The sequence below is a fragment of the Trachemys scripta genome, chromosome 2 (assembly GCF_013100865.1).
Source record: "Trachemys scripta elegans isolate TJP31775 chromosome 2, CAS_Tse_1.0, whole genome shotgun sequence".
Taxonomy (NCBI): Eukaryota; Metazoa; Chordata; order Testudines; family Emydidae; genus Trachemys; species Trachemys scripta.
The window spans coordinates 87214977-87239852 of record NC_048299.1 but is presented as its reverse complement, the minus strand read 5'-3'; the positions used below and the strand labels follow the sequence as shown (position 1 = coordinate 87239852).

Here is a 24876-nt window from a genome sequence, read left to right as displayed (position 1 = left end):
GAATGATATTCTCAGTCAATCAAAGAAGTATACCATTCATGACTAACTTGCTGCAAGAATAATTAAAAAAACTTGAAATAATTTGACACTAGCTCCCTTAGACACACATTATGTCTTCACTATTACATAGATGAATATATAAAATTTTAAAATGTGTACTGATATCTAACAATTCTTGAAAATAGCTAACTTATTTGTTATATAAACAGAATAGGAAGAATAAAAAGCATTTATATTTTATGTTTCCATAATTTAAAATTAACTAGAATGGCATGCAAAGTACTACCATGAAAGGGACCAAAGTTTTTAGTTCTTTGTTCCTGCACCAGTTGGGGTTGAACTACTGCACTAGCAGCTTCCCTCTCACAAAGGTATGGAGATGGAAAGACTGCTATGTGTTACTAACAAGTTTTCTATCGTGATGAGAGGCTTTGAAAAATACTAAGCAGAATCCACTGAAGACGGGGAAGAGAATGTGTGATTTTATTCTTAGTTATTAAGCACAAAGATAAGGTGAATCCACTCTTGCTCAAAAACAAAGTATTGAGGACCAACAGCAAGAGAAAGCACAGAAGCCAAACACAATTTGTGCCCAGAAATTGATGTCCAAAAACTCTCAAATGATGAATATGCTTTAAAGGTTCACAATGAACATTAAACTTCTTGCTTGTTTACACACAGCAGTTGTATAGGTTAGGTCGACTAAATAATTTTAGTGCTCTATTGTGTTTAGATGAGGCCTTCATAACTTGAGGTAACTGACTGAAATTAAGGAGAAAATATAGAATGGTGACCTCAAATGTTGTTACAATCTTAACACTTACTTAGTTAGCTGCCCTTTGTTTTTGTTGTTGTCAACTCCATTGTACGTAACAGCTGCCAGTTTTCTGCTCCTGTAGTTCTCATAGTGTACGTTGTTAGTGACATCCTTCAGGTCCTGCATGTGAGTTCTGTCAACAGAAGTACAGGCTATCAGCAGAGTTCATTCTTCATGAATATCAAACAAGATCTGAAAATCAGATTAGAGGACCTTCATTTTGCAGACTTAATAATCCAATCAAATTTATTCTGTCCTATCGAAACAATGAGGATTTGAGAACCAATTTTTTTTCTTTTAAATATTCTAGTTCATGGGAGCACCAATATATAAGCCTACTGTTAAATTCTACATAACTAATTCAAAGTGCTAATCAGTAAGGACAACAGAAAATTGCAGGAGGGTCTCCTTTTTTTATGAGGCCTCATACTACTTTTCTATTACAAGCATTTATGCCTTCATTTCAAACTTAAAAAAATGATGGTAGGGTCACAGAAAGGGCAGCATATTTTGCACAGAATAGCATTTCAAAATTGAGAGCTTACTCACCTTATAAAGTTACTGGAGTCCTTCGAAATGTGTCACCTGATGGGTGCTCCAGTTGCGGTTTGCCTGTGCCTTTGAATATAGATTTTTGGTAGCAGTGTCCATTTGGCCTGCACATTCTTTGTGCCCCACACTGAGGCTAAAGTCCCACAACAGAGACTCTGAAGCAGAGGGGAAGGATGATGCGTAGTGGAGCACCAACAGAGACACATCTCAAAGAACTCCAGTTACTGAACAAGGTGAGTAACCTCTCCTTCTTCGAGTAGTGTCCCTGTGGGTGCTCCACTTCAGATGACTCCCAAGCAGTACCCCGCAAAGGGGGCAGGAGGTTCGGCGCAGAGTCCAACACAGAAGAGAGAACTACACTATCCATAGCACATCTGATTTCGTGGCAGGCACCAAGGCATAATTATCATTAGAAAAGGTAGGCACTGAGGACCACTGCTCTACAGATGTCTGCAACTGATAATATCCCTAAACCAAGCTACAGGAGTGGAAAGTACTCTAGTGCAGTGGCTCTCAACCTTGCCAGATTACTGTACCCCTTTCAGGAGTCTGATTTGTCTTGCATATCCCCAACTTACACCTCACTTAAAAAATACTTGCTTACAAAATCAGACACAAATACAAAAAAGTATCACAGCACACTATTACTGAAAAACTGCTTACTTTCTCATTTTTACCATATAATTATAAAATAAATCAATTGGAATATAAATATTGTACTTACATTTTAGTATATAGTATATAGAGCAGTATAAACAAGTCATTGCCTGTATGAAATTTCACTAGTGCTTTTTATGTAGCCTGATGTAAATAAAACTAGGCAAATATCTAGATGAGCGGATATACTCTCTGGAAGACCACTGTGTACCCCCTGGGGTACACGTACCCTGGTTGAGAATCACTGCTCTAGTGGAACATGCTATCACTCGTGAAGTGTGTTGAAGCAGAGTTCATTCATAACAGATCTTAAAACAGCCAGAGATCCACATTGATAACCTCTGTTTCAAAATAACCGAATTCTTGTTTCTGTCCACAATGGATACAAATAGTCTAGGAGAGCTTCTAAAAGGTTTGGTCCTATCCAAGTTAAAGGCTAATACTTTCCTGACATCCAGGGTATGGAACATGGCTTCTTGACTAGTTGAATGTAATTTTGGGAAAAAACAGGAGATGAATGTTTTGATTAATATAGAAGTCTGAGGACACCTTAGGTAAAGATCTGGGATGAGCCCAATCCATTGTAAATGAAGAGGGGGTCCACCAATAAAGCCCCCATTTCTCTAACCCTTGGGACAGAAGTTATAGCTTCCAAGAAGGCTGTCTTCATTAACAGAACTAACAAAGAGGTAGCTAATGACTCAAAGGGATGCTTCATAAGGCAATTAAGGCCTAGGTTCAGTTCCCAGCTAGGAGAAGATTCTCTGATTTGTGGGTAGAGATTCAACAAGAAATCTTGCTGTGGCTGAGTGAGCTATGAGTGAAAAACTCCCTATATGCTATTATTGCTGCGAAGTGTACCCACATGGAGCTCACAGAAAGACTCAATGTTTTCAATTCCAACAGGTAATCCAAACAGAGAACAAATAGGTGAAATCGGATGACTGCTACACGAACGAATACAGCTTCCATTTCTAAAGGTAAGTATTTCTTGTAGATTCTTTTCTACTGTTTAATAAAATGTGTTGTACTGCTGATGAACAGGATTCCTCTATTCCTGAGAACCATCGAGGAACCATGCTTGGAGCCTCAGAATCTGCAGGCTGGGGTGAAGTGTTTGACCAGCATCTTGAGTCAGGAGATGACACAGAAGGCGAGAGGCAAGTCTGATTAGATAGGGGCACCAAACTTGTCTTGGCCACATTGGCAAAGGTCCTCGCCCGATCTTGCTGAGGACCTTTAACAATAGCGGTGTTGCTGGATACACATAGAGGAGGCCCTTCTTCCATGAAATGAGAAAGCATCTCCTAGGGACTGGGGATTGAGACACCCTCTGGAACAATACAAGATGCATTTTGTGTTGCCTGCTGTGGCAAACAAATCTACCTACACGAACCCCCAGACTAGGAATATCACATGGAGGACTTGGGAGTTTAGTTCTTATTCATGAGAGAGAGAAATATCTTCTGAGGTCATCTGCCATAGTGTTCTGAATACCTGGAACCTATGAAACTTAGATGACTATCTGGTTGGCTATATGCACCAATTCCAGAGTTTTAACACTTCAGCACAGAAAGATGGGGAACATGCTCCTCTTTGACGGTTGATGTAATGCATGCATGCCATGTTGTCTGTCATTATCTTTATTGACTAGCAGTAGAAAGTGTAAGCAAACGTATTTGACTGATCAATTCCAGAAGACCGATATAAAAAAAAGACACTCTTGTAGAGACCCTTCGTCCTGAACCTTGTGAGGACAGAGATGTGCCCACTCAAAAAGTGAACCGTCTGATGTTATGACTGTGGTAGAGCAATTCTGGAAAAATGTAACATCACCACATGTTTTGGTTATGTCTTTCCAAAAGTTGGGGAACAGACAGTAATGTGCCTAGACTGTGCTTTCTTGGTTTGTAAACCTTTCGCAGCCATCCTTTTAGACCTCTGAGATGTAGTTTGGCGTATTGCATTACAAAGACACAAGCTGACAGCAGGATCCCGGGGCACCTTCCCCAGAGCACCCACAGCCACCCGCCCAAGTTTTAGTCACAGGTATTTTTAGTAAAAGTCATGGACAGGTCACAGGCCGTGAATTTTTGTTTACTGCCCGTGACCTGTCCATGACTTTTACTAAAAATACCCATGACTAAAACATAGCCTTATTGATTATAAATCACAGAAACCTCTTCTGTGAATGATGAATAGCAATATGGGAAGCATGTGTCTTGTAGGCTGAGAGTTGCAAACCAAACTTCTAAATCTAATGAGGGAATTATAGCTGCAAGGATCACCATCCTGAATGTCTACTGTTTTAAATATCTGTTAATAGACCAGAGGTCTAAAAATTGGTCTCTATTCTTCTTGGGAATCAGGAAGTACTTGGAATAGAATTCTATTGCTCCTACGTGTAGAAGTGAGCCAACCTCTTGTGCCAGCAATTAATTGTGAGAAGTGTCCCTGAAAAAGGACAGGGAGGAGGAATAAGTGGGAGGGATAGATATGAAATGGATAGTGTAATCAGATATCATGGCTTTCAAAACCTACTCATCCAATGTTGTGCTCTCCCAGATTGTCTAAAAGTAGAAGAAGTGACATCTAAAAGGAGTGAAGGGGGTAGTATATTGCACCTGTAAAACCCTTGTCGACTGGGTGGTTGAGACTCTTGACCTACCCTTCAAAACTGTTGTTTGGGGGATGCTGATGGTTGGGAAGACATAGCTGTAACTCAAGACGGTTTCTTTTTAGAGGACCTTGGCCTCTTGGACCAGGGCTTAAACGGGCTACAGTAAGTTGAATACAGGGCTGGGCATGCTTTTTGTGCCATCTGAGACTTACTAAATCTCCTCTTATTTACAGTATAAATCCCTAAGGATCACAGTGTGGTTTGAGTCTTTTAATGCGTGAAGAGGTGCATCTGTCAAGTCTGCAAAGAGCTTGTACGCATCAAAGGGAAGGTCTTCAACGGTGCTTTCAACTTCTCTTAGGAAGCCAGATAAATGCAGCCAGGATGTTCTCCAGTTTTGCAGTGATATCTATCATGCTGCTGTATCTGCGGCATCCAAGGAGGCCTAGAGAAACGTTTTTGCCGGAAGTTGACTCTCTTGTATAACCACTTTAAATTGGTCACAATATTCCTCTGGTTGGTGGTCAAAGGACTTACATTTGTCATAGTTCAGATAATCTTATTTGGCCATGGGCACCTGATGGTTTGCTATTTGGAATTGAAGAGTAAGATTTCAAAAAGATGATGCTTCTTATGGTCCTTACTGTTTGGGGTGGTCTTTGAGGTCTACCCTCTTCATTAATGGCCTCCACCACCAGGGAACTCGGAACTGGGTGAGAAAAACAAACTCTGATTCTCTGGCAGGGATGTAATACTTTCTATCCACCTTCTTGCACGTAAGTAGTGTGGTTGCTGGGGATTGCTAAACAGTCTTAGTGGGCTCCATAAGAGCTTCATTGTCTGGAACAGCAATCTTCATCAGTGTCAAAAGTGTGTAATACGTCTAGTTTATGATGGGATTCCTGAACTTCCTCTAAGGCAGGAGTGGGGAACCTTTTTTCTATCAGGGGCTATTGACCCACAGAAAAAAAAAAAAAAAAATCAGTCAGAAGCCACACAGCCCCATGGGGGAGTGTGGAGGCTCAGGGCTTCCCCCCCCACAGTGGGGCGAGCCAGTGCTCGCAGCTCTGGCTGTGGGGGTGGGGGCTTTGGGCTTCCCCTAGGTTCTGGGGTGGGGCCAGAAATGAGGGGTTCAGGGTGCAGGAGGGGGCTCCAGGCTGGGGCAGAAGGTTGGGGATCCAGCTGCGGGTGCGGGCTCTAGGGTGGGGCTGGGGATTAGGGGTTTGGGGTGCAGAAGGGGGCTCCGGACTGGGGCTGAGGGGTTTGGGGTGAAGAAGGGGGCTAAGGGATTGGGGTGTGGGACGGGGGGGTTCCAGCTGGGGCTATGGGCTCTAGGGTGGGGATGGGGATGAGGGGGTTCGGGGGCAGGAGGAGGTTTGGGATGTGAGCTCCGGCTGGGCAGCACTTATACCTCAGGCAGCTCCTGGTTGGCAGTGCAGTGGGGATAAGGCAGGCTCCCTGCCTGCCTGCCCTAGCTCCGCGCTGCTCTGCTACTGGAAGCGGCCGGCATGTCTGTCCCCTAGACGGAGGGGACAGGCGGCTCTGCATGGTACACGCTGCCTGCAGGTGCCAACTCTGCAGCTCCCATTGGCCGCGGTTCCCGGCCAATGGGAGCTGCGGAGCCGGCACCGGGGGGCAGCATCCAAAGCTTCTCTGATCGCCCCTCCGCCTAGGGTCCAAAGAGACAGGCAGCTGAGAAGGAACTTAGCCACACAACCCCATATAGCCTCTCTGGGGAACACGGGGCACACGTGCGGGCCGAACAGACACTTCTATCAAAAATCTCCGATCAAAGGCACTGGCACACCTGAAGTGGAGCACCCACAGGAACACTACTCCAAGAACTGCAGCATTCCAAACATTAATGTTATAAGTTTTACAAAAATAATATATTTTGTAGGTGAACTTGTAAATGAAGAGGACCCATATGAAATATAGCTCTATAGTCTTGTAATAATGCTACATTAGATCCATCTAAACATTTGTCAGGCAACACGTTAGAGTTCCAAGCACAAACTTGACTTGAGTTTCCACATTTCAGGCTTAGAAGTAGTACTTGTGTCTCCAAGATAAAGGTCAAGCATCAACTATCCACAATATCCATTCAGCAGCTCAAAGAAAATCCTCTGGAGTGAAGCTCAACTGCCAAACAGCCATTGTTATAAGAGATTGGGAAATAAATCTAAAATTGCCCATGATAAAAAAAGGCAGAGAGACTCAATCACCTTTTAACATAGGGAATACATCAAATCCAACTGTCAGGAGGAGAAAAAAAAGATATACTTTTTAAAATTATTCCTTGTCATATTGCATGACTAAAGGTTTTACTTTGGAACACAGGACTAATATGTTAAAAAGCAATCAGTTTATTCCATAAGTACTCTCTGCAGTAAGACAGTATAGAAGTGTTAAGCAATTCTCAAAACTCTTCTTCAAGTCTAACTTACTATGGTTCAAAGTCTGCCCTCACATACATCCACAATTTCTAGTAACTTGAACAGGAGTTGCATATTTTGAGTCACATGTGACAAAACTTAGACATTGTACTTTAATTGGAAAAAAACTGAAAAGCAATAGAAAAGTTCGCTTTTAATCCAAATTTTCCTTATTGCCATTCTTTCCCCACAGTTTTGTTACAGTTTAGCAAACTTTTAAAAAGTTGAAAGGTATTACGTACTAAGAGGGCTTCTATTTTGTCCCTCTGCATTTCTATTTTCATTTCCTGCATATTTCACTGCCACTGACGTTGGGATAGAAACAAGGTTATTGGTCCAGCAAGTTCTAATCCACACTATTTAATGTCAGGAGCACTAGTAGCTCAATCTTGACCTATTCAGATATTTAAGGGACAGACAAAACTTCCATTGCCAAATTAGAGAGGAAAAAATATATTCTGGAGGCTATGTCAGATAGCTGCATTTCATTGATTGTGATTGATGAACAAGTCATGACGCGTTATGAGACTACTATTCTTGTATGATGAAGCAAGAGGTCTTGGAATTATAAAGTAAATATTCTGCACTTTTACTTAAGGTAGAAAGCAGATCAATATTCAACATTTGCACAGGAGTGAAAGATGTCCTTAAAAAAGAATATACAATATAAGGAGATAGAGAACATAAGTTTCCTTCTCTTATATTCAACTGAAATCCTTTCACAATAGGTGTGCAATGTTCCACATAAAACTACTTACCTTATCAACATGTTCCTTAGAATTGTGAAGTCACAGTGTTCACCATTTTCAACTGTGGGGAAGAAGGTAAAATGTATGTTAAGACACTGTAACCAAAACTTGTGCCATACATGAGGTAGAGGGAGATACTGAGATTGAATATATTTGAGCATTAATGTTTTCTATGTATAAATCTCCCATTTCCCTACAATTTCCCATATATTTCTTTTCCAGAGAGAATTTTACACTTTTCATTCCAGATTACGTCAAAAAGCTTGACACATCACTCAACCTACCACTGAAATGCAGTAGCTGTTGGACGGTACGTAACATTTCACAAGCTCAGGGCCGAAAGTGAAGAACAATTTTTAAATGAAACAGGTGAATTTAAAGTGACACCAACTTTAAAAAAATTGTGTTAATTTTTTCATCTATATTGTTACAAATAGCACCTAAGATTACTATAACTGAAAGATAAGAGTTCTAAATGTCAATGTGTACTTAATGAAACTAACTAAATAATGGCTGTTTAATGTACAACTTCCTCTACATGGCGAAGTCTCAGTGCAATAGAGAGAAAAATATTTAAGATATATCATAAGAAAATGTGATTGTAAAATAAATTGGTAGGGGAATTCAGGGGCAAGTGTAGTACTTTAAATTACACTTAAAAAAATTGATTAAATTTCAAGTTGACAGTGCCTCTGTGCAAGTAGAAAGCAATAATCCCAACTGCATTTAATCATGATTCTGGAACAGACATCCATATATAGGTTTGCAAAGAGCCACTGAACCCTGTTACTATCTGAGACAAATTCCATATAGGATATGTTACAAATTTTGGATTGCCATATTACCACATAAAAATACAAAATCAATTTTACAAGTGAAGTGACATCAAATTTGATACCAGGTAAGTTCTGCCAATTTAACAGATACCACAGTAAATTTTTTGAAGTTATAATGTCTGAACTTCATAGTACTGGAAGCAGACACAAATAAACCACACTTTTATGTATCACCTTTAAAATATTTAGATACGAGTAAAGGTATTTAAACAATCCAGGAACTTTAAGACTATATGTTGACTTTGCCAGAGAGCAAGGGTAAGAAAAATCAGCACATAACTGACTAAACTCATTTTCCTAGTCCCCCGTGTCCTGATTTGCCAACTTCTTCCCCAAATAAGACTCCAACACACCAAGCCACGTGCCATCATACCCACCATGTGACCTCTCCTGAGAGCAAAGTCTATCAGGATCAGGAAAATCCTGTTTTTAAAATGTTGCGTGTATTATGTATATTTACTTCAGAAAGACCAAATCTATCTTTAATTACACCCAATCAAAAGTTCTTAAATTAAAAAGGAACTATGTAATCTGACAAAGAATCCTACAGTAAAAGAAAAATGTAGTACAATATATGGACAGCAAATCCCCTTTCAAAAACTTGCCAGTTTACTAAAATCCCAAATATATCAATGCACTCTTGATTTCCAATGAGAAATTAAATCAAAGCACACAAATATCTACTGAATTTCATGCTAGAATTGATGATTCTATCTTAATTGCTAATTTACACAGAGTTTGAAAATCATGAGCCTATTAACTATGTATAGACATTTATATAGACGAACACTAACCCACAAGATGTAGGTCATTACACCACTTCAAGTATATGAGACTGATAAGTGACTAAAATGGAAATTACATGTAGTTCTTTGCTTGTGAATCTGAAGTGTGGCTTTATTTACAGAATCCAATATCTGGTGAGTTTGTGTTTATAGATGGAATGGCAATGTAAACCATTGGAGAATTCCAAGAGGACTGGAATTCCAGCAGATCTACATAATGACCTGAGGGTAGGGTGACCAGATGTCCTGATTTTATAGGGACAGTCCCGATTTTGGGGTCTTTTCCTTATATAGGTTCCTATTACGCCCACCCCTTGTCCCGATTTTTCACATTTGCTGTCTGGTCACCCTACCTGAGTGTCCGCTGTTAATGGTCCCAGAATCCTTAGCAAACACTGGATCAGATCAGAGTTGTTATAGCTGCTCACTCCTCTGCCCCCCCCCCCACCACACACACACACACACACACACACACACTTGGATCTGCACATTTAATGAATTCAGGTTAATTCTACACTTGCACTGTGGTCAGACCAACTGAGCAGACAATATCAAAAACCATGACCATAAACATAACTTTACTGAGAGCAGTTCACTGCAAAAGAATATTCTGCAAAATTGCAACCCAATGATGATCTTTGTAAGACATCAAGTTCCTCATTTTATCTTTATTTAGTATGTATTTAAATATTCAGTGGCTAAGCAAATCGAGGCCATGCACTCAACCCAACGTATCTGCTTATAGATCAAAGAACTGTGAAAGACTCTTAATGATTTCTCCACCAGACAAAGAAAAGCAGTAAGAATAATAGGAGGAATGGGCGAAGAATGGGAGACAATGCTATGGGGAAGGGGACATGGGAGACAGAGCCCCTGGTATATGGGAAAGGGGATAACAGAGTCCTGGCATTGGGAAGGTGCAAACATGGAGCTTGTGGAGGGGAATGGAGGAATGCAAGGAGCCCCTGGTGTGTGCTATCTGAGCTCAGCCTATAGAAGCAATAAGGCTTGTGACCCTCTAATACAATTTCATGCAACATCTATACTCTGCAGTTATTTTACTCCAAATAATTTTAATTCCTACTTTGACATTCCATTTATATAACTTGTGAAATCATACTCGCAGTAAAATATTTCTCTGATCATTCTATCAATAGGTGGTATATTTTCATGAGATAGATCAAGGAAACATGTCTCAAATAAGAGTTATAAAAGTTTGTTTTTAAAGTAAAGAACGGTAGCACCATTTAGTATTTCAAATGTCTAAGCCAAGAGCATTAACATCCACCGCCCCCCCCAAAATGTTCTACTGCAGCTGGTTTATACTCTACACCAAAACCCATTTCCTGTCAGACATGCACTTCAAAGAACTACAGCACTTCCTTTAACGTATATCTACATAGTGTGCTGTTTTGTTTAGTACTGCATTAACTTAGTTCACAGTTAAGCCGCTTTAAAAAAAATTGGCTTCAGAAAGTGTATGGATAAGACAATTATTGTGGTAAATACAATGTAAAACCATCTATGGTGGTCACTCCAACGTATGTTGCAGCTGGGTTCATACATATGCAAACCAAAGATACAATAAAACTTCCACTTTCAGAGTAGCTGCCGTGTTAGTCTGTATCCGCAAAAAGAACAGGAGTACTTGTGGCACCTTAGAGACTAACAAATTTATTTGAGCATAAGCTTTCGTGGGCTACAGCCCACTTCATCGGATGCATATGATCCGATGAAGTGGGCTGTAGCCCATGAAAGCTTATGCTCAAATAAATTTGTTAGTCTCTAAGGTGCCACAAATACTCCTGTTCTTTTTTTAATAAAAACTTCCCTTCGCAAAGGCAGCTGTTGAAGCCTCTGTGTTTGGGTTTTCATATACCACATTTATCATGCATGCAAAGAGGTAATGAATGGTATGCAGCAGGCAAATAATATTAAATAACAGTTCTCATAAAAACCAGTTATCTTCAAATCTATACTAAAGCAACAAACTACATATATTTCCACTTACAACAGTTACAGAAAGCAAATATCAAACTTTAATTAGACTTTACATGGGTTGTTAAATGAAAATGCATCTTTGAATTTAATGTAAGATAAAAAACTTTCAGCATGTTCAACTTTAAGGTCAACAGCTTTAGGGAAAACAACAATTTGTTATAGTCTAGTGAAAATAAGATAATCTGCCAGGAATTTTAAATTGTATTTATTCTAGCCTAGATGATCAAACAAACATCCCTAATGTGAAAGCCCCTGGAAACAAGAGACTAGGAAACTGATAGTTTATGTAATAAACCATATGGACATTTCTGCAACACTGAAGTGGAAATATTATGAGCACTAGTAAACAGCTGAACATCAAGCATAATCTTGTTTATGTAATGAAGTATGAACTGAAATTAAAGTAAGATACTGCAGTTTAATTACAGTTCACTGGAATATACCTCCATGGGTCTTGAACAGATGATTCACAAGCAAAAACTTAAGTATATCTTTTATAAAACATTTAACTTTGGCAAGACTGCATTTGTTCTGAGGCTGGAAAAAGATGCTTTACACAAACTGTAGCACTGCTGAACAAAAACTGCAGGTTTTATTAAGTTTTCAGGTGCAAATACTTTAAAGTAAGTTAAAGTGTTTGAAGCAAAGACTGCAGGTTTTTTTTTATATCTCAAGTATGCACTTACATTACAATTAATAAAAAAGCGACAAATACTGAAGAAAAGTTTACCTTCCGCAACACCCCAAGGATATTGCCTTCCTCTGACTCTCTTGCCATTGACTTCAATGATGGTATTACTACCTACCACAGCAAGAGGTAAACGGTCCTAAAAGATACAAAAAAAAGTATGATTTTTCAATATCAATGTGTCTTGTGCCTAAAGATAGTGAAATAAAGCATAAGTATAAACTTGATACAAGACAAGGTGGAGTTTTATTATTCTGTAATCCAGATCACCAAAAGTTCAGGGAAGCTTGTACTATTACTGATATGTACCAGTTACAGGAGATTTATCCAACTTTTAAATTCTCTGTATTCTGATTGGTCTGTAAATCTGATACAGTGATTTTATAGATCATATAGCATGCAACCCCATGTACTGATTAACAAGGGTTGTCAGGCAGTCTGAGTACAGGGTTTTGATCACTGGTTAGTGAATTACATAATCACTGTAAAGGTTGAGAAATAGTCTTAATGGCTACTATAATGTTTGCTTTGACTGAATCTTGTACTCATAACTTTCGAATTGATTGTGATCAAAAATGGCTGCCTTGGCTGATGCAGAACTCAAATTTACATAAAAGAAAAGCTGTCAATTAGTTGAAAGCAATATTTTACAAAGTTAACCCCATCTCTCTCCTACCTCTATTCTGCTTTTCAGTGTATAGGCTAGCAAGGCTCATCACCAGATCAATTCCTATATCTGTTTGTGTTTATCCTGGGAGAATCCTAGGTCTTCCCCATTCCAATTCTTTTCAATACACAATGCAAACAAAAATATTACATCTTTTCTAGGAAGAAGAACCTTGTTAAACCATTGGGAATAAAAAGAAATATAGCTGGGGAAATGGACTTAGGGAAACAAAATATGATGGAATGCAGTATGAGAGAAGGACCAAGGGTTTTTCAATTGTTTAAAAGTTTGAGCTTTTCGCACTTTGAGGGCCCTTTTTGGTTTTCTGCTGCTTTTCTCCTCAACTGCAGTTTTAGCATACCAATCACTAGAGGGTGCTTCTATTTAACTCTGTAATAAGCGTACCATGTGCTGTTGCACACCTATGCTTTGGGCCTGCCAGTTTATTCCTTATTTAAAAACAAAAACAAAAAAACCCTACCAATTATTCTACAGCACTGGTTCAAAACACAAGAGTGTTACTGAAGTGTTCTTGACCACTGATTAATATTTTTAAATAAGGGATTTAACACAGGATATTGTTACTACATTCAACATAATTTTAAATAAATTATTTGTATTATGGCAGCACTCAGGAACCCCAAACAAGGTTCAAGGACCCACTATGCTACACACAATACAGACAAGATAGAATACAGCCATTGTTCCAGAGTTCACAAATGGACATCAAACAGGTAGATGAAACAAACAATGGAGATAGACTGGAAGGATAAGGAGGTAATAAACTCTCATAAAAGAGTTAATTAAATGTATATTGACTATAGTTTTTATTCTAAAATTTACTTTTAAGTAGGGTTGTTAATCGCAGTTAACTCACGTGATTAACTCAAAAAAATTAATCGCGATTAAAAAAATTACACACAATGAATCAGTTTTAATTACACTGTTAAAGAATAGAATACCAATTGAAATTTATTAAGTATTTTGAATGTTTTTCTACATTTTCAAATATATTGATTTCAATTACACAGAATACAAAGTGTACAGTGCTCACTTTATATTATTTTTATTAAAATATATTTGCACTGTAAAAATTAAACAGTATTTTTCAATTCACCCCATAAAAATACTGTAATGCAATCTCTTTATTGTGAAAGGGCAAATGTAGATTTTGTTACATAACTGCACTTAAAAACAAAACAACGTAAAACTTTAGAGCCTACACATCCACTTAGTCCTGCTTCTTGTTCAGCCAATCGCTAAGACAAACAAGTTTGTTTACATTTCCATGCTGATGATGCTTGTTAAAAAAATAATGCATTAATTACATTTGTGACTGAACTCTTTGGAGGTATGTCTCCTGCTCTGTGTTTTGCCACATTCTGCCATGTATTTCATGTTATAGCAGTCTTTGATGATGACCCAGCATGTTGTTCGTTTCAAGAACACTTTCACTGCAGCTTAGAAATCTCACATTGGTACCTTCTTTGCATTTTGTCAAAAGATAGCTACAGCACTTCACCCAAGGTTTAAGAATCAGAAGTGCCTTCCAAAATCTGAGAGGGATGAGGTGTGGAGCATGCTTTCAGAAGTCTTAAAAGAGCAACAGTCCTATGCGGAAACTACAGAACCCGAACCACCAAAATAGAAAAATCAACCTTCTGCCGGTGGCATCTGACTCGGACGAAGAAAATGAACATGCGTCAGTCTGCACCACTTTGTATCATGAGCATGGATGCATGTCCTCTGGAATGGTGGGTGAAGCATGAAGGGACATACGAATCTTTAGCGCATTTGGCACGTCAATTTCTTGCGACACTGGTTATGACAGTGCCATGAGAATGCCTGTTGTTACTTTCAGGTAACATTGTAAACAAGAAGCGGGTAGCATTGTCTCCTGCACATGTAAACTAACTTGTTTGAGTGATTGGCTGAACAAGAAGTAGGACTGAGTGGACATGTAGGCTCTAAAGTTTTACATTGTTTTGTTTTTGAATGCAGTTATTTTTGTGCATAATTCTAAATTTGTAAGTTCAACTTTCATTATAAAGAGATTGCACTACAGTACTTGTATTAAGTGAACTGAAAAATACTATTTTTACAGTGCAAATATTTATAATAAAAAATAAAGTGAGCACTGTACACTTTGTATTCTGTGTTGAAATTGAAATCAATATATTTGAAAATGTGGAAAACATCCAAAAATTTTTAAATAAATGGTATTCTATTATAGTTTAAAAGCACAATTATTTTTTTTAAAATCACTTGACAGCCCTACTTTTAAACCAAGAGTTAGATTATTCAAAAGCTCATTAAAACGATCTCCAAAAAAGGTCATTAATTCCAACAACAAAATTGCCATCTGCAGGCTTGAATGAAGTTTCTAGTGGGGGGGGGGGGGGAGAAGAAGGGGGATGGGGCCTGAGTTTAGTGGCCTGCTAAGCAAGGGTCAGAGCTTCCTAACAATCCCTACTACCTTTAGCATCCCTTGACAAGGTGGTGGGGCTAATTTAGGGAGAACTGGGGTCTAAAAAGCCAGCTCGCAAGCAGAAGAGCTAGCAAACAGGAGCAGCAAACAGGGGAGTTCAGTGAGAGTGTGTTCTCCAGGTGAAGGAGGAGTGATTATGTGACCCTTGGTGTGAGTTCATTGTGTGCTTGCTTGCCATATGCCTGCTTGATTGAAGTTTAGTTTGGTCTGTGTGCTGAGCCTAGGCTGAGAGCTTCCTAAGAAGTTTCTAGCCTACCATTCTTTTATACTTAGAATCCCTTGACAAGGGGGCAGGGCTTAATCAGGGAAAATGAGGGTTTAAAAAGCCAGCTTGTAATTGACCAGATGAGCTAGTGAACAGGGGACTTTTGTGAGAGAGTTTAGAGAGGGAGTGTGAGAACCAGAGACACCTAATAAATATTCTCTAACTTAGGCCAATAACCAGCCCACGCAAAAAAATATACATGCAGAACAAAAAAACCCTGAATGATTAAAAATAATGCAGGCAGAGGTCGAGTAATTGAGTCGGGGGCTATCCAGTATATTGCACTGAATGCAGCATGTATGTTTACCTGCCTTCTGGGCAGGTGGCATGTTTGTGCATTTGGTGCAAGCAACTCATGGCCCTCAGAAACAGAGTACAGGCTCTTGAAACCAGACTGACTGAACTGAAGGCACAGAGAGACAAAGTGGTACACAGACGAGACTTTCTGGGACACAGTAGAACAGTCCCATCCCAGACTGACAGCCTTTATGCTGTTGAGGACGATGAAAGTCTTGAGGAAGGAAAACATCAAGCTGGAGTGGAGCGAAATGATCCCATAGTTGGAACCCTTCTTCCAGATGATGTCATGGCATCCTCTCACACTGAGGATACCTGCCCAGGGGAGGGGGACCCCCGTTATTAGGAAGAGACAGGCAATAGTAATGGGGGATTTGATTATTATAAACATAGTTGGGTTTATGATGACCAGGAGAAGTGCATGGTGAATTGCCTGATGAGTGTGAAGATTATAAATCTCAAGACATTTAGATACACTTATGTGCAGTGCTGGGGAGGAGCTGGTGGTCATGGTACATGTATCAGAGGGGTAGCCATGTTAGTCTGAATCTGTAAAAAGCAACAGAGGGTCCTGTGGCACCTTTGAGACTAACAGAAGTACTGGGAGCATAAGCTTTCGTGGGTAAGAACCTCACTTCTTCAGATGCAAGACTTCCACTACCACTTATGTCAGCAAAATGTATGTGATTCAGAGGTGTAAATACTCCACCGCTCTGAGCAACATAAATTATGCTGGCATAAGCACTAATGTGCACAGCACTATGTCAGTGGGAGAGCTGCTCCTGCAGACAGAGCTACTGTCACTCACTGAGGGTGGATTAATTATGTTGACAGGAGGGCTCTCTACTGTCAGCACAGAGCAGCTACACAAGAGATCTTACAGCAGTGCAGCTGCATCAGTACAGCTGTGACACTGTAAGCTCTCTAGTGTAGACATAGCCTTAGGCTGCTAGATGAGTTATTAAAATCCAAATGCTTTCAGATCTACACAGTCATTTAGACAGGCTGAACTGCAAGGTCTCAATGAACGGATGAGATTATGGTGTGCAGAGGAGAGATTTAGGTTTATTAGGACCTGGGGAACCTTTTGCGAAAGAAGGAGTCTACATAGGAAAGATGGGCTACACCTAAACCACCACAGAACCAGATTGCTTGGCATGTAAAATGTAAGAGGTCTCAGAGGCGTTTTTAAACTAAGGGCAGGGTGAAAGATCACAGGTGCAGAGGAGCACAAAGTTCAGACAGACACATCCCGTAGTGGAGGATTTATTAAAGGGGATACTCTATATTCTAATAAAGAGGAGAGGCTATAACTTGGTAAATACAGGTAGGAACTGAAGAGAAGGAGTCAAACAAAGAAGTCCCATTCCATCACATCACATAAAGGCAGATAACTAAATACTGACAAATTTATAAATGCTATGGTTGAAGTCTAAATACTAAGATGAGTGAACTTGAGTGCCTGGTATTAAATGAGAATATTGATATAACAGGCAACACAGAAACTTGGTGCAATGATGACAACCAATGGGACACAGTAATGCCGGGCTACAAAATATACAGGAATGGCAGAGTAGGTTGGGAAGTGGCAGTATATGTGGAAGTTAGCAGAGTAAATATCTTAATTGAATCTAACAGTATCACAGAATTTCTATGGATAGAAATTCCATAATTGAATAAGAAGAGTATAGTAGCAGGAATATACTACCAGTCACTATACTGGTGACTGTGAAATGCACAGGGAAATTAGAGAGGCTACAAAAACAGAAAACCTAACAATAATGGTGACTTTCAACTATCCCCATGTTGTCTGAGAACATGTTGGCTCAGGATGGGATGCAGAGATAAAATTCCTAGACACCATTAAATGACAGCTTCTTGGAGCAGCTAGTCTTGGAGCCCTCAAAAATGGTAACATCTTCCCTCTCCTCTATGATGAAAGGAAATTATCTATTGGTGAACAGTATGTTGCAAAATGATCTACCTTTATCTTTTTAACCAGCTTATTTTCTTCTTCATCATCTGTTTCTGGAAATTCGTATATTTTAATTTTGTGCTCTTGGATTTCTTTCATAATCTAAAAGTGAAAACATTATGTTACTAACAGTCAAACAATCAGTAAAATTATTACTGAAGCATGCATTATTTACTTGCTGTCACCTGGTCATTCTACTCCCTCCATTTGGCATTGGGGAATTCTCTGCTTTTTATACTGACTTTTGCAATGAAGTTAATGCCTCAGATGATTGCTAGTGTATTTGAAAGATAGGTGAAATATACTCAGAAAATCCACCAATCTAATTTTTGGAAACTTGTCTGAAATTTAACCGTGGAATTTTCCATTTATTGCACATAATCTAAATAACCTGTTCTTTCAATAAACCTTTCTTCACAAAAGTTTGAATGATTTTCAAGCATAGTTAAATAATACAAGTTCCTACTGTAGTTACTGTTGTCACTCCTACTTCTGTTCACCTCCAGCTCAGCTGAATTGGCACTGCTTGAAGCAGTGTCACCTGCCTGTCCCTCTCAGCAGAATTTGTGACAGGTGGACTGACTCCAGTGGGAAGCACAGAACAAAAATGAAAATGTTAGTGAAAATTTAAGAGCAGCTGAGTGTCTTAAAAATTAAGACTCTCACTGTCCTAATTTCTAAATTACCTATTTGAAAGTTATTTTTAATAAATCTGATTTCAGTTGTCCAGAATGTTGGAATAGGAAAGCGCTATATCATTTAAAAACAGACATTGCTGTGGCTAGAGAATGTAGTGTTTTGTATATAATTTTGCAGCTTGACAGAGGTTTCTAGTATGCAACTCTAGTGCAAGGTTTTATTTTCAAGAGACTGATTTAGGAAAAATTGAAGAATGGCAACAAAAAATACAACATATTAAACAAGCTGCATACTTATTAACAATAAACAACAACATTCTGCCACCTTCCTCCTATCTTTGTACATGAAGTTCTACATGATAGAAATATCTCAAAATGGAATTCATGTCCGCTTCCCCATGGAGAGCGGGAATTGCCTTCCGTTTATAATCCCAAACCCAATTTTTTACCATGCTGTCTACCTATTTTATTAAAATTGTCTTTTCAGAAGCTGGATCCTCTAGAAACTTGCACTAGAAACAGTACAAAAAAAAATGAATTTGCCTCTTCACTTTCCCACTCCCCTCAAAAGAACAAATTATGCCACTGCGATGATTCACTCTGTAGCCACCGAGATGAATCTTAAGCCTATTCTACAAATCTAATACACGAGAACAATTTTGCAGCCACACCTATATTACAACAATATCACTATCTTTAAAATTTAAATCCTGGAGTTCTGATAAGCAGCTTCAGATTAAGTGTCACATATAACGTCCTTTAGCTAGCTACTTGCTCCTCTTTATTCTTGATGGTTTCATGCACTTAATTTGTTAACATTTCCATATAACCAATGAGACTGGTAAAACAGGCATTATTTCACACTTTGTTCTATAACTATCTCAACTTTGAAAGCTCCCTTTCATGCTTTCACTGTTAAAGACACAAATTCAGTACACATATTTCACTCATCAAGAATCCCACAGCACTTTTAATATTTCTCCCCCAAGGATAAGATCGTTCCAATATATTCAAAACTAGTGATATGTGTTACTCAGTTTTGCAGCTTTGAGGTACTGCTTTGAGGTTTAATCTTAACTGTATGAAAAATTAAAATTAATTAATTGCATGGAAACCAAAGCACTAAATCAGGATATGTTGTAAATATATATTAATCTTTCAACTCACCTGTTTTTTAAATTGTTGGCATTCCTCAGGTGTAAGTGTGTCTGCTTTGGCAATAAGTGGAATGATATTGACTTTTTCATGCAGGCGCTTCATAAACTCAATATCCAAAGGCTTAAGTCTGAAAAACAGCATTAGGGTCTTGTAATTTAATTCTTTAAGCACTGAACATTAGATCCCCTAAAAAAATATGCTCTGTTTTCAACAGCATTTATCAAACTTAAGAACATAAGAACAGCTGTACTGGGTCAGACTTAAGGTCCAGCTAGCCAAGTATCCTGTCTTCCAACAGTGGCCAATGCCAGGTGCTGCAGAGGGAATGAACAGAACAGGTGATCATCAAATGATCCATCCCCCATTCTTTTGGGAACTCCCCTCCTTGAGGAAAATGCAATCAATTATATCCACTTCAACTCTCATGTCATGTTTAAGGCTAACCTCTTTAAATGTACAGCTCATATACACCTGACAGGCAGTCCTGCCCGCACTTTGGAAATGCTGACTTACTGGAAGTAAAATGGATGAGTGCACTTGTTACTGTAGAAGTCTTTAACAGTAGCAATAGCATATTGTTCACTTTAATGATTTGATGCTTGAAAGTAAGTTCTGGAGACAAGGTGGTGGAATACCACTGCACATTTATATAAATGAATAATGTGGGCTATAAGTTTCTTGATAATGCTACAGAAGAGTGATTAACTGGAGCATAAACTCCAGGTCTCTCAGTTTTAAAGTGTTGAAAATTATTTTGTAAAGAATAAAATTGAAGTTATTTCTTCTGACAGACTGAGAAGCCACAGCACTAACTAAAATAAAAAGCAAGCTTCTTGACATAGCACTACCAAAGATCTTCACATGTGACCTTCAGAAATATCTTTGTTTATCCAAGCCTGGGCCCCTCAAATAGGGAGACCACCAACTATGATTATGTAATGTGGACAAGTATCGACCAGGATGATATCAAATTCATTTTCATTTGTTTCTCCATGCCTGATGGTAAGATCACTATCGAGATTACAATCATAGAAAGATGATCTTGTTTGTGATGGAGATGTGAACCATGTCTGAAGTGTCCTAACTGTCTAGCATTTCTGTCTGTTCAGGGTAAAGCAGTTCAGTTGTACGAAAGCTCCTAGTTTTTCCCCAGAGCCCTAAAAATTGGCAGTCTCCCTACACTTTATTCTCATGCATTCTTTCCTATTTTAATTATGGCATGAATTTATTAATACCACCCACTATTCTTTAAACCAAGAGACCTAAATACTCTGAAACTTCTTAAATGTTGCCTACCATCGGGATGCACAATTAGATAATTTGTTGGATAGTCCTAAACCTTCCATCAATCCTGTGAAACAACCCAACGTTCCCAATACAGTTTGTTGTGAAAGCACTTAAGAAGTGTTTTGAACCACCATAATGTGAGAAAAATTCAGATGCAGCTGACCCGTGAAGCAGCTAACCTTGTTAAGCACACTTTTTCAACTTCCTAACCCTTTAGATTACGATTCTCCATGCAGTAAATCAGCCTTTGTGGTTGCTACATCTCAAAAAAGATATATTGGAATTGGGAAAGGTTCAGAAAAAGCAACAAAAATGATTAGGAGTATGGAACAGCTTCCATATTAGGAGAGATTAATATGTCTAGGACTTTTCAGCTTGGAAAAGAGATGATTAAGGGGGGATATGATAGAGGTCTATAAAATCACGACGGGTGTGGATAAAGTAAATAAGGAACTGTTATTTATTCCTTCTAATATCACAAGAACTAGGAGTCACCAAATGAAATTAATAGGCAGCAGGTTTAAAACAAACAAAGGGAAGTATTTCTTCACACAATGTGCAGTCAACCTGTGGAACTCTTTGCCAGAGAATGTTGTGAAGGCCAAGCCCATAAAAAGGGTTCAAAAAAGAACTAGATAAATTCATGAAGGATAGGTTCATCAACGGCTATTAGCCAGGATGGGCAGGGATGGTGTCCCTAGCCTCTGTTTGCTAGAAGCTAAGAATGGGCGACGGTATAGATCACTTGATTACCTGTTCATTCCCTCTGGTGTTGGCCACTGTCAGAAGACAGGATATTGAGCTAGATGGACCTTTGGTCTGACCCAGTATGGCCGTTCTTATGTTATGTTTGATATGACCTATCAAGAACATGGTCTGAAAAGAAAGTCAATTTCTTATCTCTATACAGATGCCCCCGACTTATGCAATCACTCTGTTCCGGAAAGCCTTGTGTAACTCGAATTTTGTGCAAGTTGGAAACGTATACCCATATGTTATGCAAAAATTTCCGCAACTCCAAAATCCTATTTCTGGTTTATGGAATTTTTTCCGTAAATGCAAAAAGTTTGCGTAAGTCAGGTCTTGCATAACCTGGGGAGGTCTGTACAAATAAACTTCATGGTGCAGCAGTTTCTCATGGACCTGACCTCCATTCAAACCTTGTCAAAACCACCCCTATAGTCTAAAGCAGTGGTTCCCAAACTTTTCAGGGTCACGCCCTCCCCCCCCCCAACCACCCTTGTCCGACCCTCTGCCACCGAAGCTGGAGTCAAGGGCAGGGGACATGGCTGTCCTGGAGGATAGGTGGAAGAACATGGAGAGGGTTAAGGGAGGAGAGGCTGGGGCCAGAGCTGGGGTCGGGTCTGGGGCCAGGGGTAGGAACAGAACTGTGGCCAGGGGCTGGGAGTGGGGGCAGAGCCTCAACCGGGCCACAATCAGGGGCCGAGGCTGGGGCCGGGTTCAGAGCTGGGGCCACGGCCAGAGCAGAAAGGGGCTGGGTTGTGCTCCCTCCCTGCCCCCCCACGGGGGCTAGCCCAGGCCTCACCACCCCACCGAAATGTTCCTCCACACTGCCCATAGTTTGGGGACCTCTGGTGTAAGGGCTAAATTTGATAAGAGAGCAACGGAAGTGAATCTATCTCCCTTTCCCCAAGAGATACCTAGCAGTGCTGTCAACCCCCTTTAGGCTAAAGAAAAATAGCTCAAATTCAGAGTCTGTTCTCTTGTCTGCCAATAATGACAACACTAGGCCACCTGAATAGTTCTCTCCTCTTATTTATTTGGAACAGAGTACAAATTGCAAGGTTAAATTAAAATGTACTCTACAGTTACAATGTTTCCCAATTTAAACTGAAACTGACCTACATTTAATTCAATACTCTGAAAAGAGCCAAGAACTTTGAGTGTCAAATGTCAACAGTACAGTGGCACATTCTTCACCTAAATGATTGTTCGATAAAGTAGAATACCAATTTGGGTATCAATAGGGAATAAAGTTTGTTACTTTCATTTATTTCTTACATTCTGTGCTTGATATTCTAATATTTTAAATGTAAGATGTATTTGACAAATACAGAGGTGAGGCATTATGACAAAACACCTAGACCTCCAAGACTAATACACTAAGATTGTATCATGGAAACATGCTACTCTGATTTATAATATGTACAGATATGACTTCAATAAAAAGCTACATTATAAAAAAACTTTATACTGGGATTAGATCAAGCCATTGTCAACAGATTTGACTTTGTTTATATTTATACTAACCTCTCATTTAAAATTTCTCCCCCACACTTGAATTTAGTACAGGACTGTTCGGGACAGATTATCAGAACTGGAAAATTAGTGTTATACACTGAATGGATACTACATTAGCAAGGGCAACACAAGCTTCCACTTCCACCAAAATAACCCAATCCTGGTCTAGAGGACAAACCCTAGGGCTCAGAATTCTGTTCAGCTTCCATGCTGATTAAGTTATCTGAAGGGCCAAGACAATTAACAAGACTGGCAATTGCATGAAGAGTCCACCATGAGTGGATTTATTCAGTTTATTTCATTTAAGCAGCTGGGAAACTGGATTCAAATCAGTAAAAGGCTGTGTACATTTCAACTCATCTTGTACTTTTAAAATCTATGAGAAATAGAAATTGTTTGTTCCCATGGACAAATACTGGAATCTCATTTGGCTGGCAAAGGCTAAAATTTTTTAAAATACTACATGCACCTGAATTTCTTTAAATAATATTTATAAGGATTTAAAGCTGTAATCCAATAAACTCTCGTGGAAAGGTACTTAGCACTAGCTACTGTATATGTGGAATTAAGTGTTAGCTTTTCAAATATAGTTAAAAAAATCAAAACTTCCATTAAGCATCAAAAACAATGCATATTAGTTTGTTAAGAAAAAAATCTATTTGGCGATGTGAGCCCATTTTAGCATGTCCAGGCCAAAAGCTTCAAAAATTAACACAAAACTGAGGGGAAAATATACTGAAGCAGAGAGGTATCTCACGATGTCATCGGCTGTTGTAAACAGAAATACTGGAGCTAACAGCCTCAAATAAAAAGGGAGTGGATAATTCCAGGGAGTTTTCCATGAGAGATCCAATCCTGGAACCCAATCCCAATTCTGGGTGACTACTACACCCCAGTTTGTTAATCTACTGCGCATGCCATCGGGTTCACTTAATTTCTCAAGCTTTTGTTGAGGGTGTGCATTGTCTTCAGGTGAAAGGAGCTTGCTGTCCCTGTGTTTATTTTTCAGCAGTTGGGGCAGTCTTTCTGGATTTAATGTGATTATTTTTCATGTACATACAAGTGCTAACATTTCAATTCAATTTTTATTTAATGAAAATACCTAAGAATTTTAAAACCAAGAGAGCGAAGAAAAGATACCTGCTCTACACATATTTTTACCCATTGTAAATGGAGTTTTGTTTTATTCAGAATAGACAGACAGATTTGTTTCACTTGACAATGACAATTATATAGGCCACAGTGAGCCCAGGAAACAAGATCAGACCATGTAACACCACAAAAAAACAGGTAGGAAGTGAGTAATATTCTTTACAGACAAAGCAATATCCTTAAAATAAATAAATAAAGGGGAAAAATGGTAAATAGGCCTCAGTCACGTTATATTCCCTGGCCAATGCTGTTATATTCCCTGAGTACACTTAAGTCTTCTTGATTCAGTTGGTATTTTGGGGCAGTGTCACATTCTGGGGTGCAATCCAGACCAGTGAGGGGCTGTGTCACTCCCTGCCCCGTAACCATGGATACCTCGCAATGCTTTGCTATTGGAGCTTCCAATCTAAGCTACTCACAACCAGCCTGCCAGTATGCAGGTCACACCCTGAGTATCTGTGTGCTAGACAGCACTGGTTCAGAAGCTCTGATCCCAGCAGCCTATCTACAGCTCTACCCTGGCTTCCACCAGCCTTGGTTTACTACT

At 39.2% G+C, this 24876-nt stretch overlaps 1 protein-coding gene across 5 annotated transcripts in view; it reads right to left on the bottom strand.

The window, feature by feature from the left end:
- The window catches only part of SEPTIN7 (septin 7), a 135909-nt gene that overhangs the window by 14841 nt on the left and 96192 nt on the right, over positions 1–24876 (bottom strand). For all 5 annotated transcript variants that reach the window (XM_034761196.1, XM_034761195.1, XM_034761199.1 and 2 more), the window contains exons 7-11: positions 19638–19755; positions 17842–17934; positions 12183–12279; positions 7840–7891; positions 825–950 (exon numbers count right to left, since the gene is read on the bottom strand). In XM_034761196.1, the coding sequence (XP_034617087.1) occupies positions 825–950; positions 7840–7891; positions 12183–12279; positions 17842–17934; positions 19638–19755 (486 nt within the window). The remainder of the gene's footprint in view (positions 1–824; positions 951–7839; positions 7892–12182; positions 12280–17841; positions 17935–19637; positions 19756–24876) is intronic.